This window comes from Petromyzon marinus, chromosome 64 (assembly GCF_048934315.1).
Source record: "Petromyzon marinus isolate PM22_M1 ecotype Great Lakes invasive population chromosome 64, UKy_Petmar_22M1.pri1.0, whole genome shotgun sequence".
Lineage (NCBI taxonomy): Eukaryota > Metazoa > Chordata > Hyperoartia > Petromyzontiformes > Petromyzontidae > Petromyzon > Petromyzon marinus.
Genome location: NC_133730.1, coordinates 3,189,005 through 3,207,016, shown reverse-complemented (window position 1 = coordinate 3,207,016; position 18,012 = coordinate 3,189,005). Strand labels below are relative to the sequence as shown.

The window sequence follows — 18,012 nt, the reverse complement described above, 5'->3', positions numbered from 1 at the left end:
CCCTACCCCCACCCCGCGTCCCCATCCCCTAGCCCCCCGCCCCCATCCCCCCCCCCGCCCACATCCCCCCACGCCCCCGGCCATAATCGAGTGATTTTTAATGACCGTAAAGAACCCAATTCATTCCAGCTGATTCGGGAACAATTTCACACGCGAGTGATGCCGGAAGTTGCTTGCACAGTAAGTACAACAACAACATCAACATCAGCAGCAGCAGCGACACTCTTTGCTTACTTCACTCGTGTGAAATTTTGCAGGATCCTGTCAACAACGCGCGCTCGCTCCGGACCGCAAAGACGCGGTCTCCTCTGCGCGCATTAGCGAGACATCGATTAATCAGTCCGTAATTACTGCACACGTTAGGTAACACAATCTGGCACGTTAGCTATAAAGAGTGACTCAATGATGCGATAACAATTGTGTATATATACAGTGAAGGGGTTGTTAATACGTGATGCAACGATGCAACGTAACAGGCGACGACACCCACGTGGCCACCGCCGTGACTGGCAGACAGATGACGTCCCCACGGCGCTTGTGCCAGGCTAGGTTGCACTTTGAGGTGTGTATGTACGAATACGTACGTTGAACTTCTTTCGCACCGTACGTAGCCAACCGCGCTTAATCGAAGGGCAGCAAACTAAACGCGTAAGAGAAGTTCCAAAGAAATGCGTTTTCAATCTAAATGACTTAAAAGAGCACGGCTCTTGTGTCTTTCGCGTATCGGAAAGAAGAGCGTTCCAGACGGCCGCTGAAGCGCACCTGAAAGCGCCACGTGATGCGGTGACCGCCGTCTTTGTTCGACGTTTAGCCAAAAGCCGTTGCGAGGATGACCGAGGAGTTCACGCGATGGTCCATGCTCTTTGATGAGATCAGCAAAGTATTGGGGTTCATTTGTGGAAAGCATTTTGTGTGAGGTCACGTGCCGAAGGCTCGCTGGCAGGAGGTCACTGAATAGATTTGCGTGCCACGAGTTAACTGACCGAGATGACTGGCAGATGCACGACTGAAAAAAAGAATAATGGGGGTTTACCCTTTGTGGCAATAAAAAAAAACAGGAGTTGTGTTAAGATGTTCAAACACTAGATAGAAACATTTTGAAAGGAATTAAGTTCTTGCAATAACCACACACAGTGCTTGTGGTGAACATGCAAACAGCCATGCTCTGATAACACATTCTCCTGCGGAGGGAGCTGGTAGGAACGTTGGGTTGCTCGGTCAATGGCCAGGATCAACAACGGCGGCACCACGTGGTGCATTCCGCAAATATGCCCGACTGTGAGGGCGGGCACAAGCCGGCGTGAGTAGGTTAAACGTTGAGTTTTATAAGGGCACCACGGGGTGATCAGCCCCTCCCCACCCAGCCCCACCCCTCCCACCCCCCACCCAGCCCCACCCTCCCCACCCAGCCCCTCCCCACCCTCCCCTCTCCACCCAGCCCCATCCCTCCCATTTTTGGATGCACGACGGACGGACGGACACAATAATCCCCTGTGGGTTGGTGGTGTAACCAGGAGATTCCTACCAGTATAATGTTTGGGCATTGTCTTGGAAATTGGCCTACACCAGAGACAGTAGACTTCTTCATGTTCTAGTCTCACCACCAGTGTCAGACCAGATAACACCAAATGGCGAACAGTACAAGCGCAATGCACCATCAGAGCATGTTTAGCTCGGGCTGAGCAGCTATATCATTGGAGGCTGAGTCGACCTAGAGGAGGCCCAGTACCGGTTCAGACAATCGTCACTGGTGTTGGCCGTGAGCGAGAATCGAACCGGGTTCGTAGCGCGGCGCACTCACCGCTACACTACCGCTCCCCGACGGGTATCGCCCTCCCCAACACGCACGCACACCATCAACTCAGCTCCCAGAGAGAAAGAGCGAGAACGACGGTCCTTTGTGATTCATTTGCTGCTACAGGTGGTGCCAACGGCAGGACACCGAGGTCTAAATACAGCCGTCAGTGCCACGTGGCTTTAGCGGCAACAGCGCAAAAGGAGATGGCCGCAGGTGCCCTGTGGTGTAATCTATTACAATATAGATACCGTGTGTGTGGGCTGTAACTAGGGCAGTTATTGATAGGCAGATTTGGATAAAATGAAAAATAAATATCAATAGAGGCGGGATGAGAGCTGGGTTTGAGTGCTTTTGGAAAATTGAAATTGACAACGAAGCAACATCTGATGCAGTTTCATATTTACATATCGACGTGCGCGTTGTCTCGACGAGTGGTTCCGATGTATGGATCGGTTCCGTATGAATGACAAGGGAATGCCAAATCTGGAAAGTGCACGGAATGAGCGTGGAGGGGTGGAATGAGAGGCGGCAAACCACGTGCCCGATGACGCAAATCGTTGGGCTCGTGGACACATCGCCCAGCAAGGGATGATGATGACGGCGAGGATGAGGGCATCTGGTTTCCGAGACAGATGGTGAGTGGAGTGGGAGCCACAATTCAGCCACCGTAGAGATCGAACGATGCAATCAGTTGGTGTGCAGAGACAGAGAACGGCAGGTGTGAGGTGGGTTTAATGCATCGCCGGATCGCGATGCTTTGCGGTGGTTTTCATCCAGCGGTTGATTGACGAAGGCCGATTTGGATGATTGTAATTGAAAGAGCTGCTGCTGTTTTTTTTTTTTCAAGGGGAACATTCACCAACTACGACGGACTGCGATTATCACGCTGGCTAAGAGCCTTCTCTCCTCCATAATGTTGCTGCCAGTGCTGTAAGGGAGCACCCATGAAGGCCGGCACAAGAGCACGAAGAGAGATGGTGTAGCCAGCAGCAAGCCCGGCCACCTTTGTCTCCCCAATGCTGATGCTCTTCCAATACCACCACCACCACCACCGCCGCCACACACCGGGGTGTTCGTTTTTAGGCTAAGCCGACCTAGGGGGAGACACGGGACCGGTGTTAGATTATCGTCACCAATGTTGGCCAGTGTGCGGGAATTGAATTGGGATCGCCTGCGGTGGTGGGGTCGTAGCTCAGCCATCTCACCACTACACCACCGCTCCCCAATGCATTGCATACAAAGATCCCCCGTCATAGCCTTAAACGCACCGTTGGGGCAAAGTATTGTTAGCGAGCACCTATGAAGGCCGGCACGAGGGGGCTGGGATGTCCGCCGCCACGCACGGCCGCCTTTGTCTCCCTTGTGGCAACGATTTAACACATCGCACTCGTTTGAGGCTGAGTCGACCTAGGGGAGGCCCAAGGACCGGTTCATATATTCTCGTGCCCGCACCCAGTGGCAATGCTCACAAGAATCGTCGTTGCAACGTGGTCCGCTCGCTGTAACACCCCCACGGCCCCACCCATTCTCAGCACCCCGGTCACATTCGGATATAAAATCCAACCGCAATCCTTCACCCCCCACCCCCTTTCTCTCTCTCCTCCGTCTCACCCTCTCTCTCTCTCTCACACTCTCTCGTAGCACCTCCATGCCATGCGCAGAGAGCGTGCAGTCTAGCGGCGCTGTGTTCACAGCGTTCCTTGCACCAGCGTAGCGCGCATCAGCATCATCATCATCACATCGACCGTGGCCGTATTGCGCAAAGTTCATTTTGCGCGAACGCTCCCCGCTCGCTTTGACGAGCGCTATATGTTTATTGTTTTCTGGTAGTGGCGCTCATCTTTCGCTCCGGGGGGTGTTGGGAGGGAGGAGGGGGGGGGCAGCCGTCTCGAGGTGTACCGCTTCTCTCGAGGAAGCCACTGGATGGATCGTTGCGTTGCCTGCGCGGCCCCTTTCCGCCGTTGCGCGTAATTCGGTGCCGTTTCAATTAAAGGCGCCCATTGTGCTTTGCGTGTCGACTCCTGACCATCCGTGGGGTGGGGGGGGGGTGGGGGGGGGGCTCCCGCGGCCCCCAGGTGACGCGCGGCGGCTATATAGCCCCGCTCGCGGCGCGGCTCCGCGTCTGTATCTCTGCGTGTGGGTGTCTGAGTCTCTACCACGCATGCATCCGCGCGCGCGCGCCTGTGTTTGTGTTGCTGCATCCGTCTATCCGATAGCTCTTGGGGGAGAGGGGGAGGGGGGAGCGGACTTCGTCCGTCGAAGTTGCATGTCCATCCGTGTCTCAGCAGCGCAGGTGTTAACGTGTGACCGTGTCTCTCCGTGTTGTTTCATTTTGTCCGTCTATCTTTCCCCGGTGCCTCTCCCTCTCTCGCTGTTTCATCGTCATTAGTGTTGCGTGTGTTTGTTTGTTTTTGTCTCCGTGTCTGTCTAAGTGTCTCTGGGTCCTGTATATCCCTCTCAGCGTCTGTACATTTCTTGCCTTGACGTGCCTGTGCCTTTGTACATCGATGGGCGTCACCAGGATATTTCCCTGACTGTGTTTAAAGGTTTCTTTGGGGCCCTGTCACTCTGACTGCACATTCATAATTGGTCGTTTGTCGTCCGATCCAGTCGCATTTTATTTGAGTGAAAAGGCTTTTGAATAGAAGGATTCAAGAATATATATTCATACCTTCTTCGTACAATGTATCTCCCACTCCTCATTACCCAGGGCATACATATGCATGTCCTCCATTGCATCAATTAATACAATCATTGAGGGCGCAGGGATTTGCTAAAGAGCAACGGAATAAATTGATTCCCTATCAAACCGATAACCTGGGAACTGCATGCCTTTGATTCGTTCTTTTGATTATCCCTCTTTTACATTGAACACATGGTCGTGTGACCACCTTCCATCAGGCCTGCTCATCCTCCATTCGCTGCCCTGTCTCTCTGCGCGTGTCTCCCCGGTCGTCATCTGCGACATCTCCACGTGCGCGCGCGCGGCTCCATCTCGTTGCCTCTCGGTCTGCCCGTTGTCAATCACCCCCCCCCCCCCCAGCCTGACTTTGTCTGTCTACGGTCGTTCCTAACAAACAAACAACAACAACAACAACCCTCTTCAATCTTAACAACCACGCACGCACACACACACAACCAGCCCCCCGGGGTCGCGCCCTTTCACCAGCCATGGTGGAATTCCTCCACAATCTGTGGCACGCTCTGCCCTACCACACGCCTCACGCCGGGCTCGGCCCTGCCACGGGCGGCGATGGGAACGCGTCTCTCGTCGCCAAGTTCTCCGTCGTCGTCGGCGTCGTCGGCGTCGTCGGCGGCGGCTCCTTGCCCTCCGACGCCGCCCTGACCACGGGCGCCAACTTCGGCCCGTCCGACCCTTCGGGCTCTGTCGACAGCAACAACGGCACGGGCGGCATCGCAGTGGCCACAGCAGCAGCGGCGGCGGCGGCGGCGGCTGCAGCGGCTGCAGCGGCTGCTGCGGACTTCTCAATCGAGAAGCTCAAGGGTCTGGCCGCGAGCTCCGTGCGACAGGACGGCACCGTCAAGGCGCTGCTCATCGTCGCCTACTCGGTGATCATCGTCATCTCGCTGTTCGGCAACGCGCTCGTGTGCCACGTGGTGATCAAGAACAAGCGGATGCAGTCGGCGACCAGCATGTTCATCGTGAACTTGGCCATCGCCGACATCATGATCACCACCCTCAACACGCCCTTCACGCTGGTGAGAGAGGCGAGCAACGCGCGTGCACGCGGCTTGCGGATGCGTCGTTCGTGCACTCTTGTGCGTCAGCTGAGTCGATGGTGTCTGTGTGTTTGTGTTTGGGGGGGGGGGTACTCGTTGGGGAGCGGTGGTGTAGCGGTTAGCGCGCTGCGCTATGAACCCGGCGAGCCGAGTTCGATTCCCGCTCACGGCCAACACCGGCGACGATTGTTTTAACCGGTACTGGGCCTCCCCTGGGTCGACTCAGCCTTAAATGAGTACCTGGTGCGGTGTGTAAACATCGCCACTGGGGAGACAAAGGCGGTCGGGCGTGGTTCTGGCCACCCACCCCCTCGTGTGCCGTTCCGTCCTTCACACGTGCTGCTCGCTAACAGCACTTGCCCCAACAGTCTGCTAAGGCTATACGGGGGACTTTTGTATTTTTTCATTGAACTTCTTTCGCACTGTACGTAGCGAACCGCGCTCATCAGAGGTGTGGGGGGAAGGACAACAAACTAAACACGAAAAGCAGTTCTAAAGAAAATGAGTTTGTCAATCTAGACGATTTAAAAGTGCTTTTTTGTAAATTTATATCGGAAGGAAGAGAGCGTTCCAGACGGCCGCAGAAACGCATCTGAACGCGCCCTGCGACGCGGTGACCACCGACGTCCGTATTCGATGGCTGAGCCGTGAATTTCGATGGGCTATAGCCAAAAGTAACGGACGCGTTTCAGGAGATCGATGCCGCCAATGTCGAGGTCTGCTGCTGTCCACGACGAGAGGGCCTCGTGTGAGAGAGAGAGACAGGGAGAGAGAGAGTCCGTGTCGATTTGCCCTTCCTCCTCCTCCTCCGTTAAAGGGAGCGCGGGGCTGGCAGTGGCGATGCGATACATTCACTGGCGCGCTGCTACCCCTGGGCGGGATGCAGTGGTGGAGATGTGGTGGCTTTTACAGGCTGTGCCTATCGCTCGGCGCGACGTCCGACGTTTTACACCTCGCGATGCCGGGAGCTTCTCTCCAGGAGCTAAACTAAAAGAAGAAGACGACAACAAAAAAGAAAAAAAAACGTCCAGGAAGCGAAGAAGCTCCTTTGGCACGCGGAGCGAAACGCCGGGCTCGCACGTTCAACCTCCTCTGTGCCCACCATGCGTAGTCAACCGTGCCGACCTGAGGTGCGCAATGAGGTGGAGGTGGTGGGAGTTGAGGTGGTGGAGGTGGTGGGGTGATGGTGGTTGACGTGGTGGGAGTTGAGGTGGTGGAGTTGCGGTGGTGGAGTTCAGGTGTTGGAGATGGTGGTTGAGGTGGTTGAGTTGAGGTGGTCGAGCTGGAGGTGGTAGAGTTGAGGTGGTGGTGGTGATGGTGGTTGAGTTGGTGGAGGTGGAGTTAACGTTGAGGTGGCAGAGTGATGGAGTTGAGGTTTGGTGGAGGTGGTGGAGTGGTGGTTGAGGGGGTAGAGTTGAGGTTGGTGGTGGAGTTCAGGTTGAGGTGGTGGCAATGGTGGTTGAGATGGAGGTGGTAGAGTTGAGGTTGGTGGTGGAGTTGAGGTTGAGGTGGTGGAGATGGTGGTTGAGGTGGTAGAGGTGGAGTTAAGGTTGAGGTGGTGGAGTGATGGAGTTGAGGTTGAGGTTTGGTGGAGGTGGTGGTGAAGTTGAGGCGGTGGAGGCTAGCGGCTCCCACGCGGTGCAACAACAATGCCAAACAATTCAAATGAGGCCATTGCCACGGACTTGACCTGATGATGCAAGTGTGGCCCTGCCTCGTGATCTCAGCAAGCGGCGTCGTAATCGCGTTGCCAAACGGACACGGGGCCATGGTCTGCGGTTACGACCACCGTAGTTTCCGCAGACGGGCACGTGGCTTTGCCACCCCGACCACTTGATGAACCTCTCCGGACACGTGGTCAACCTCTCCGGACACGTGGCCAACCTCTCCGGACACGTGGTCAACCTCCCCGGACACGTGGTCAACCTCTCCGGACACGTGACCAACCTCTCCGGACACGTGGCCAACCTCTCCGGACACGTGGTCAACCTCTCCGGACACGTGGTCAACCTCTCCGGACACATGGTCAACCTCTCCGAACACGTGGTCAGCCTCTCCGGACACGTGGTCAACCTCTCCGGACACGTGGTCAACCTCTCCGGACACGTGGTCAACCTCTCCGAACACGTGGTCAGCCTCTCCGGACACGTGGTCAACCTCTCCGGACACGTGGTCAACCTCTCCGGACACGCGCTCTGGCTCCGTTAGCGCGTTTCTTGACACACGCGCCGGCAAGGCTTTGATGTGAAATACGGATTGTTCGCGTGACATTCAACACTTTTTGTAAGTACGGTATTACTTTATCACCAGGAACGTGCCAATCTAATCAGATATCGAAAGCCAAGCCATTGGGGGGGGGGGGGGATTGAGTCTGGATAGTTACCTGGATGAGGGTGACTGCCATGCATACCAGGTGCTATAGGCTGCCGTTGGGCTACCTTGTTAGCAAGTTGACCAGGACAGCAAAATCAATTTCTCCAAATTAAATGCTCCCACCACCCCTTACAACCCCCCCCCCCCAACTACTCCCCCCCCCACAACCACCCCTTTAAGGTTGGGATCGGCGGACCGACAACCTCCTGTAGACCAGGCGAGGTAGTTAACATCACAGCAGGTGTGTTGTGGGATGCCCGAAGTCGTGGAGTTGTGCTCAAATGACACGCGAACTCGCCTCGCAGCCGTTTATTTTGGCAATCCACTACGTTGCACGGTCAAATAAAATCCCCCCCACCTTGTCGGGAGGTAATTGACCATACTTCACCGCTTGTTGTGGACGAAGGCAGGGAGCGCAGACCTCGAAGCAAGCGTGCACGTACAGCACAGCGATGGATTTTGACCACGCTCCTCGACGTTGCGTTATTTCGTGCGAAATTAAAAGTAATAGAATTGACCAAAAATGCTCACTCTTCACAATCCCCACTTCATTCACCAATGTAGGTTTAGCCACCAATCGCGACATCACCGTCGTCCAATTAGCATGCGACCTGGTTACCCCCTGACCTTCGCTGCATTGTCTTCTCGCCTGTGCTGTCATCGCTGCTCTCTGTCAGCATCATCATCATCACCAAACCCGTTGTCGAGCCTCTTCACCTCGCTCGCCCCGTGTCTCTGACTCACCCCGTGTCTCTGTCACCCCGTGTCTCTGTCTCACCCCGTGTCTCTGTCACCCCGAGTCTCACTTCCTCTTCATCGACTCCCTAACGCACCACTCACCTCACTCGCCCCGTGTCTCTGTCTCACCCCGTGTCTCTGTCTCACCCCGTGTCTCTGTCACCCCGTGTCTCACTTCCTCTTCATCGACTCCCTAACGCACCACTCACCTCACTCGCCCCGTGTCTCTGTCTCACCCCGTGTCTCTGTCTCACCCCGTGTCTCTGTCACCCCGTGTCTCACTTCCTCTTCATCGACTCCCTAACGCACCACTCACCTCACTCGCCCCGTGTCTCTGTCTCACCCCGTGTCTCTGTCTCACCCCATGTCTCTGTCACCCCGTGTCTGTCTCACCCCGTGTCTCCCTTCCTCTCGTTTCATCTTACTCCGGCCTGTGGCGCATGGGAAGGACTATGGGTCTCTGTGTGAGCCTATGTATGTATGTATGTTCAACTTCTTTCGCGCCTTACGTAGTCAACCGTGCTCATCGGACGTGCGGCGAACCGCCAATTGATACTGCTGGGTGGACAGGCGTTGAGTAGGAATTCGAAACAAAACCGGCCAGCCTCTGACTGGGCCATCGGGCAGTCCGTGCGAATGCCGGGCGTCAACCCACGCGCCCTAATGTGGCGGGCACGTTTTGCGGTGCGCGTGACGGCACACCACCGCTGCACTGTGCGACAGACAGCTGGCACCTACGCCAATATTCCCTTTCTGGAGCCCTGGAACATCCACCCCCCCCCCCCCCGCAATGCCGGATTATCGTAGTAGCAACAGTAGCTACATATCAATTAGCTACATATGTAGTAGCTACGGGTCCCGCACTTTCAAGGGCCCCGCGCTAAACGCTTTCAAGCTATCAATTCCGCTTCAGTGATTCTGCACTTGCTCTATTACTATAGTACTATACCGCCTTCGACTTTTACGAACGACCGGGTGTTTAAGGTTAGCGATTTGTCGTGTTATCTGGCTGTATAGCTAATTTTAAAAATGCAATTACTTTACTATGCAAGTTAAAAATGTGTGTTTTAATATTTAAGTGTTGTTATTTTTTTTAGGGCCCCTTTATAACATACGCTACAAGCCCCGCACTAGCTTAATCCGGCACTGCCCCCCCCCACCCCGGTGAGACTGCCTGGGGGCACAGAAAGCCCCCCGCACGCGGACATTGAATATCAATTCCTGTAACCAGTGGGGTGCATGTGGCACGGTGGTTGGCACGCCATGGGGTTGGACGCGGGGTGCCCAGTCCCATTCGCTCCCCCCACCTCTTCTTCTGAGCCCTGTATCTGGGCCACCTACCAGCCTCTGGGTTTCCCAGTGCTAATTACCTCCGCCTGGGCCGTGGGGAAACCTTGATTGTGGATAATCTTGTCACGAAAGCCACCGTGTTAAACCGCAGCGGAGCGAACAAAAAAATGTGCTGGCAGAGATGGGAACGTGTCTGCGAGTCTTTTTTTTTTAATGGCAGAATGGCTTTGCCCGTATAGCTCTGCCCACCCGCATGCCCACGCAGATGCATAACCAAAATCGCGCTTTACAAGAGTTATGGGACAAGCGGATGTCGTGATAATCGTCAACATCGTGACATTCTATATCGTAGTGTATCAATTGCACCCTCTCGCAGCCATCCCACTCGCGTGTCTCACGAAGATCCTTTTGCCTGTAAACCATCTGGCGGGATCATCAGCCGTTGATTCACTTAAGTGGGCCCTGACTGCACAGGCCTCGGCCCACAAATGGTTTTTGCCGAACCAATTCTGTTCGAGTGCACAGCTACTGAAGTGGTGTATTCAGCAAAAGCAACGTAATAGAGGGTTTTTTTTTGGTGAGTTTGATCGAGTAATTATAAATGTGTGTCATTAAACCCACCACCACCACCACCACCCTACACAGCCAATAAGTAATGTTTGTGTCACGTCAACGTGCCAATTCGTTACCAGTTCAGCACGCCGGTTGTGTGTTCAGTTCATTTCAGTTGCATTTATGTTGGTATAGCCCTGTTGATCCGTTCGGCTCTTGAATCGGGTGCAACCGCAACAAACAAAAACATGAACAAGAAAACATCTTAAAGTGGTGACTACGCGCAACAGAAAAATCCAGGAAGAAACAGCGACGTGTTGGAGAGTTAAGCCACGACAACATTTACAATTCGAGCACATTAGCGACCATGCCGCCGTTATGCGACAGCCTTCTGGGAGTGTAGCTGCTGTGCACTTCCTTTTGGTCGTAGGCTATGGTTAATACCGACAGCAACATTGTGTTGAGATTTAACCTAACGCTGCCGGAGGCACGCTCTCACGGACAACGCGGTGGGGCCGATGGGAGTGAGCTAACAACACTTTGATTCTTTAAGTGGAGGGACAAATATGCGCGGCGAGATGTTAACTACCTCGCCCGGTATGCAGGAGGGTCGTGGATTCGATCCTAACGCTGACGCCTGCTGCTGTATATTTGGAGTTTGCGGTGTCTCTCTCTCCGTGGTCGCGTGGATTTTTTTTCTCCGGGACCTCCGGTTTTTTCCGCTCCACATTAAGAACCCACATCACGCGTTTTGAACCCACATCACGCGTTCAGAACCCACATCACGCGTTCAGAACCCGCATCACGCGTTTAGTACCCACATCACGCGTTCAGAACCCACATCACGCGTTTAGAACCGACATCACGCGTTCAGACCCGACATCACGCGTTTAGAACCCACATCACGCGTTTAGAACCCACATCACGCGTTTAGAACCCACATCACGCGTTTAGAACCCACATCACGCATTTCGAACCCACATCACGCGTTCAGAACCCACATCACGCGTTCAGACCCGACATCACGCGTTCAGAACCCACATCGCGCATTTCGAACCCACATCACGCGTTCAGAACCGACGTGGCGCGTTCAGAGCATTTGGCCACGTGCCGCTATGAATGTCCACGTGATGGCACGCCCGTTGCATTGAGCAAATCGTTTGCGGTGGCCAGGCCGCCTCCCGAAGAGCAGCGATGTAGCTCAGTGGGGCGATGTAGCTCAGTGGGCGATGTAGCTCAGTGGGCGATGTAGCTCAGTGGGGCGATGTAGCTCAGTGGGCGATGTAGCTCAGTGGGGCGATGTAGCTCAGTGGGGCGATGTAGCTCAGTGGGCGATGTAGCTCAGTGGGCGATGTAGCTCAGTGGGCGGCCCTTACCTGCAAACAACAAACAACAAACGTGTTGAGTTCAACATTTGTCTGCCTATTCATAGCCCGTGTCCAATCTCTTTCTGTCTTACAACAACTTCAACTCCGAGCCCCCTGGCAGCTACTTTGCTCGCCCCCACCCCCTGTCAGACACACAGCGTAGTGCTCCTCACCCCCCCCCCCCCAGACACACAGCGTAGTGCTTCTCTCCCCCCCCCCCCCACACACAGCGTAGTGCTTCTCTCCCCCCCCCCCCAAACCTCCAGGTGTGGGCACAACGTGGGTGGGGGGTTTCTTCTGTAAATTTCAAACTTGTAAATGGCTGGCTTTATGCGATAATCAACCACATTTCAGCACGAGGTGGGGGGCTCACAATGCCAGCCTCAACCCCCCCCCCCCCCCACCACCACCACCCACCTTCAAGAAGAGCGCCGTAGGCTCTGAATGGAGCCTCGAATGCAGACTCCTTCTCATGTTGATATCAATAAGTCTTGTGAAGTCAATTTTACACCGCATGCCACGATGTGCACGTTACACAAAGGCTACGCCGTGCGGTGTGAACCAGGAGAATAAGTGTAAAATGTAACGCCTGCGGTGATAATATACCCAGGGCAAATGTAAAATTCAAATTGCGCCTGCTGTATCATTTGCTCTTTTTTCTGCGTCGTAAAATACTTTAAAGTTTAGTTCTGCCTGAGACTCCATGGATGTTTGGAGTGACAGCCGCACCACTGGACTTGCGATCCATAAGGTCGCAGGCTCGATCTCCCGGCAAAGCATGTTGTCCAAGTGGCATTAAAAATAAAAATAATAACCCCCCACCCTCCCCCACCTCCATCGCCTCTGTCGAACTATCAACTGCGGTTGTACCCGCATATCGTGGGATACAAATGTGGGTGCTCTTCAAAGTCAGCCGCGCGGCGTGCGAGATAATGCCCACAACACCGTCTCGTGGGGCTCCCTAGCTCTGCAAGCCCTTCCTTCCGCCGGCAGTTGATGCGAGCAAGGAATTGCCGGGCTGCGCCTTTGCCTTTGCATCTCCGAGCAGCTCTGTTCACGAAACGCCTTCCGATCATATCGCTGGGCAGAAGCGCACGCGCCTCCGTGTGGCGGAGAGTGTCTCGCGCAAAAAAAAAAAAACCTGCGTTGGAACACCGCAATTACGCATCGCAAATTGCCGCGCGCGACCATTATCCTCACGCCTCCGTTGGGTTTGGGAACTTGCAGCGCATTCCACGTGGGCGCAGGGATGACTAGGAGATGTTAACTACCTCGCCTGGTGTACAGCAGGTCGTGGGTTCGAACTCGACACTGACGCCTGCTGCTGTATATTTGGAGTTTGCGTCTCTCTTACGTGTGTGTGTTACGTGTATGAGTGTGTGTGTGTGTTACGTGTATGAGTGTGTGAGTGTGTTACGTGTGTGAGTGTGTGTGTTACGTGTGTGAGTGTGTGTGTTACGTGTGTGTGTGTATGTGTGTTACGTGTGTGTGTTACGTGTATGAGTGTGTGTGCGTGTGTGTGTGTTACGTGTGTGAGTGTGTGTGTTACGTGTGTGAGTGTGTGTATGAGTGTGTGTGTGTTCCTTGTGAGTGTGTGTGTTACGTGTGAGTGTGTGTGTGTTACGTGTGAGTGTGTGTGTATTACGTGTGTGTGTGAGTGTGTTACGTGTATGAGTGTGTGTTACGTGTGTGAGTGCGTGTGTTACGTGCATGAGTATGTGTGTGTGTTACGTGTGTGTGTGTGTGTTACGTGTGTGTGTGTGTATATGAGTGTGTGAGTGTGTGTGTGTGTTACGTGTGTGTGTATGAGTGTGTGTTACGTGTGAGTGTGTGTGTTACGTGTGTGTGTGTATGTGAGTGTGTTACGTGTGTGTGTGAGTGTGTGTGTTACGTGTGAGTGTGTGTGTTACGTGTGTGTGTATGAGTGTGTGTATGAGTGTGTGTGTGTGTTACGTGGGTGAGTGTGTGTGTGAGTGTGTGAGTGTGTGTGTTACGTGTGTGTGTGTGAATGTGTGTGTGTTACGAGTGTGTGTGTTACGTGTGAGTGTGTGTGTGTCACGTGTGTGTGTGTGCGTGCGTCACGACGTGATGTATCGGGCTCGCACATTTGCCTAAATAAAAATACAACCGTGAGCTCCAATGTTTGGACGCCACGGTGGCTATGAGATGTTAACTACCTCACCTGGTATACAGGAGGTCGTGGGTTCGATCCCGACCCTGACGACGCCTGCTGTATATTTGAGGTCCGCGTGTTCTGTCTCTCTCCCCGTGGCCTCGTAGATTTTTCTCCGGGTCCTCCGGTTTTCCCCTCCACGTTTAGAATCGACATGCAGTTTAGAGTATTTGACTGCTATACATATCCACGTGATGATAAGCCGCTTAGTTGAGCTCTCATTTGTGACTAGGCCGCTTCTGATAAAGAGCTATATAGCTCAGTGGGCCTTACCTGGTGAAAAAAAACATGTTTAATCAGTTTATGTGAAATTTCACAGCCTATGACGCGTTTCCAGGGGTTCTCTCTCATTGCGGTGAGAATCTCTGGGTTTTTCTTTTTGGAAAGACAAAGATCCCCCGTATAGTCTCAACAGACTGTAGAACCAAGTGCTGTGAGCGAGCAGCACCTATGAAGGCCGGCACGGCACACAAGGGTGGCCAGCACCACGCCCGGTCACCTTTGTCTCCTTCATGGTGATGTTTACACAACGCACCAGCTACACATTTGAGGTTGAGTCGACCTTGGGGAGGCCCAGGGCCGGTTCACATAATTGTCACTGGCGTTGACCGTGAGCGGGAATCGAACCCGGATCGTTGGGTTCATAGCACAACCCGCTAAACCATTGCACCACCGCTCCCCAACCCCTTTGTAAAAAAAAAGCTCACTCACGCCCACACAATGTTACCACGTTACTGGCTGTGAAAAGAATCCCAATGCAGAAAAATGACGCGGCAGTGTACTCTGTTCTGATGACTCACAGCGGCGAGCATCAGGCGATCTCAGGCCGTTCCTTTGGCTAACCATCGGACAGAGAACGGCGGCGCTTTGGGACGCGCTTCTGCGGCCGTCTGGAACGCTCTTGCCTTCCGACATTAGGAAGCCAATGGAGCTATGTGCACTTTTAAATCATCATCTAGATTGACAAACTCGTTTCTTTAGAGCTGCTTTTTGTGTTTAGGGGCCGTCCGTAAATGACGTCATGTATCTAGGGGGGGGGGGGGTTGTCAGACATTTGTGACGATGTTTGACGAGGGGGGGGGGGTTGAGAAATGTGACGTCACATCAAAATGCGCAACTGTAAGTGAATATAGACAACACGTTCTACTTAATTAAATAGACTTTTTAATAAATGTTTTCTCCTACAACATCAGAGTGCAGCGGCACATTAAATACGCGCTACAATGGCAATAGTTTAAAGCGATTTTAAGAATGTTTTATTTGGGGGGGGGGGGCAGAGCTTTGTGACGTCATATTTGAGTGGGGGTTTAACTTTTTGTGACGTCGTGTGACGAAGGGGGGGGTCAAAAATCGCAAAAAATCGCGTGACGTCATTTATGGACGGCCCCTTAGTTTGTTGTAGTAGTGTAGTTCAACATACAAAGACAAAAATCCCCCGTATAGCCCTAGAAGACGATTGGGACAAGTGCTGTTAGCGAGCACCCATTAAGGCTGGCACGGCACACGAGGGAGTGAGTGGCCAGCACCACGCCCGACCGCCTTTGTCTCCCCTGTGGCGACGTTAACACACCACACCAGGTATACATTTGAGGCTGAGTCGACCCAGAGGATGCCCGGTACCGATGCTGATATTCGTCACCGGTGTGGGCCGTGGGTGGGCATCGAACTCGGGTGGCCGGGTTCGTAAGAGCAGCAACGTCGCAAAACTGCCGTGAAAACGTGGAAGGAACCCACCTGCTACTGCTGCTGCTGCTTCTGCTTCTGCCTCTGCACGTTAGCGCAATGCCCTTGCCTCTGAGCTGAATCCCTCCGGACTCAGAATGCAGTCGTTTTGTTGTTGTTTTGGAGTGGTGGGGGGGGAGGCTGCCGCGTTACCCCTGTACCCACACACGCGTTTTGTTTTGCTTTCACCTCCCGTGACGGTATGTTGTGTTCGCTCGATCAAACACAATGAAGGCGAAACAACAACAACAACAACAATTTCGATTTAAAGCTTTCGTGACTGCAATGATTCATCTTCTTTGGTTCTTTCGGTAAAGTCACGTAGAATGAGAATAAAATAATAAATTCATAAGATAAAAATAACACAATAAAATTCTCACGACGTTTCGGCCACAACACAAGTGGCCTTCTTCAGGTGAACGGAACGGACCTGTCGGGACGACAGAGCTTCCTTGAGAATTTTATTGTGTTATTTTATTTTATTAATTTATTATTTTATTCTCATTCTACGTGACTTTACCGAAAGAACCAAAGAAGAACAACAACGATCGTGGAAAGTCTCCTCGAAACCTCGTCGCCACCGCCACCGGGCGTTTCGTCGGGGTCAAACGCAGGGGTTTCTTTTGGTCGCCTTCAAAAAGGGTTCGTGGAAGAGAGAGAGATAGAGAGATGCGGCCTCGCGGTCACGACAGGGATGGACACGTGTGTGTATGAGTGTGTGTGTGACTCGCGCGGTGACACGTTAATCACATTCCCTTGGTCCTCCCCAATACGGGGATCTTTTAACGCGACGTTGTAGCCGCAAACGCGTGCCGTGAGGTCGCATACCCACTTGATTTAGCCGTTCGCTATCGACCAAATGAGGCTTTTTGTGTTTTTTTTAAATCGGTATAAAATTATGCACTGTACGTACGCCAAAAAGCCAGGAGGGGAGTTGTAAATACGTCATGATGAACGAGGCGAGGATGGAGTTTGTTCTTCTCACGAGAATTGTGAATTTTATTTAATGTTTTTGTGCTTTTTAAAAATTCTCTTATTTTTTTGCACAAAGCGTAATAATGTCACCTTTAACACGTAGGGGTCTTTCGAGACCAATATCATCCATAATGTAGGTGTTTTGGTTTAGATCGCGTAGATATAAATGTGTCGTTCAAACCACCACCCGACACAGCCAATTAGTAAGATTTGTCACGTAAACAGAACGTGGCCAATTCGCTACTAGTGCAGCACACCGGTGTGTTGGATAGTAAAGCCACAACATTTACAATCTGAGTACGACGTTTCGCCAGTAATTCCAACTAGCTTCATCAGGCGACAGCCAGAATTGGCACGTTCTGTTTACGTTACAATCCTTACTAATTGGCTGTGTCGGGTGGTGGCTTGGTTTAACGACAGACATTTATATAATTACTCAAACTAACCCAAAAATTTGAATCTATATTATGGATAATGTCACGTGTCGCGAAGGCGATTACGAAGCACGCGCTTTAAGCCGTGATTCAACGAGTTCTGGTGAATTGCCGGTAAACACAAGAAGCAAAAAAATGTAGAATTTAAAAAAAACCTCCTCTTTCAGATCTTCTGCAGAAATGTTAAATGGTAAAGGTGCAGTCAGGACTGCTTTCCCACTCTTGCCGCCAGTAAAGTTCACGCCACCGCAGGGGAAGCCCTGAGAGAGACAGTCTGTAGAAGATGATATTAATTAAGAAGAGGTCATTACCCTTTCTGGCAATGAAACGGGAGCTGTGTTCATATGTCAGTCCGTCCGTCCGTTCGTTTTTCAATTCGCTTGTCCTGGTGAGGGTCGCAGCGTCAGCGTGTTGAGTCGTGGTGGTCCACACCACCACGACTCAACACTACACTATACACGACACTATACACTACACTATACTCCCTGGCGACTGACTTCAGCTCTACATTACTATACACTACTATACACTACACTATATACTACTACACCACTACACTACACTATACACTACAGCAGCGTGTTGAGTCGTGGTGGTCTACACCTCCCTCTCCCTGGCGACAGACTTCAGCTCTACATTGCTCTACACGACTATACACTACACTATACACTACACTATACACACACTATACACTACACTATACACTACACTATACACACTATACACTACACTATACACGACACTATATACTACTATACACGACTATACACTACACTATGCACTACACTATACACTACACTATACACACACTATACACTACACTATACACTACACTATACACTACACTAT

General features: G+C 52.6%; 1 protein-coding gene across 3 annotated transcripts in view; it reads left to right on the top strand.

The window, feature by feature from the left end:
• Window positions 1–3,839: 3,839 nt before the first annotated feature.
• Window positions 3,840–18,012, top strand: part of LOC116956243 (G-protein coupled receptor 83-like) — a 63,075-nt gene continuing 48,902 nt past the window's right edge. For all 3 annotated transcript variants that reach the window (XM_032977680.2, XM_032977679.2, XM_032977678.2), the window contains exon 1: window positions 3,840–5,518. In XM_032977680.2, coding sequence (XP_032833571.2) covers window positions 4,970–5,518 — 549 coding nt within the window. In that variant the 5' untranslated portion in view covers window positions 3,840–4,969. The remainder of the gene's footprint in view (window positions 5,519–18,012) is intronic.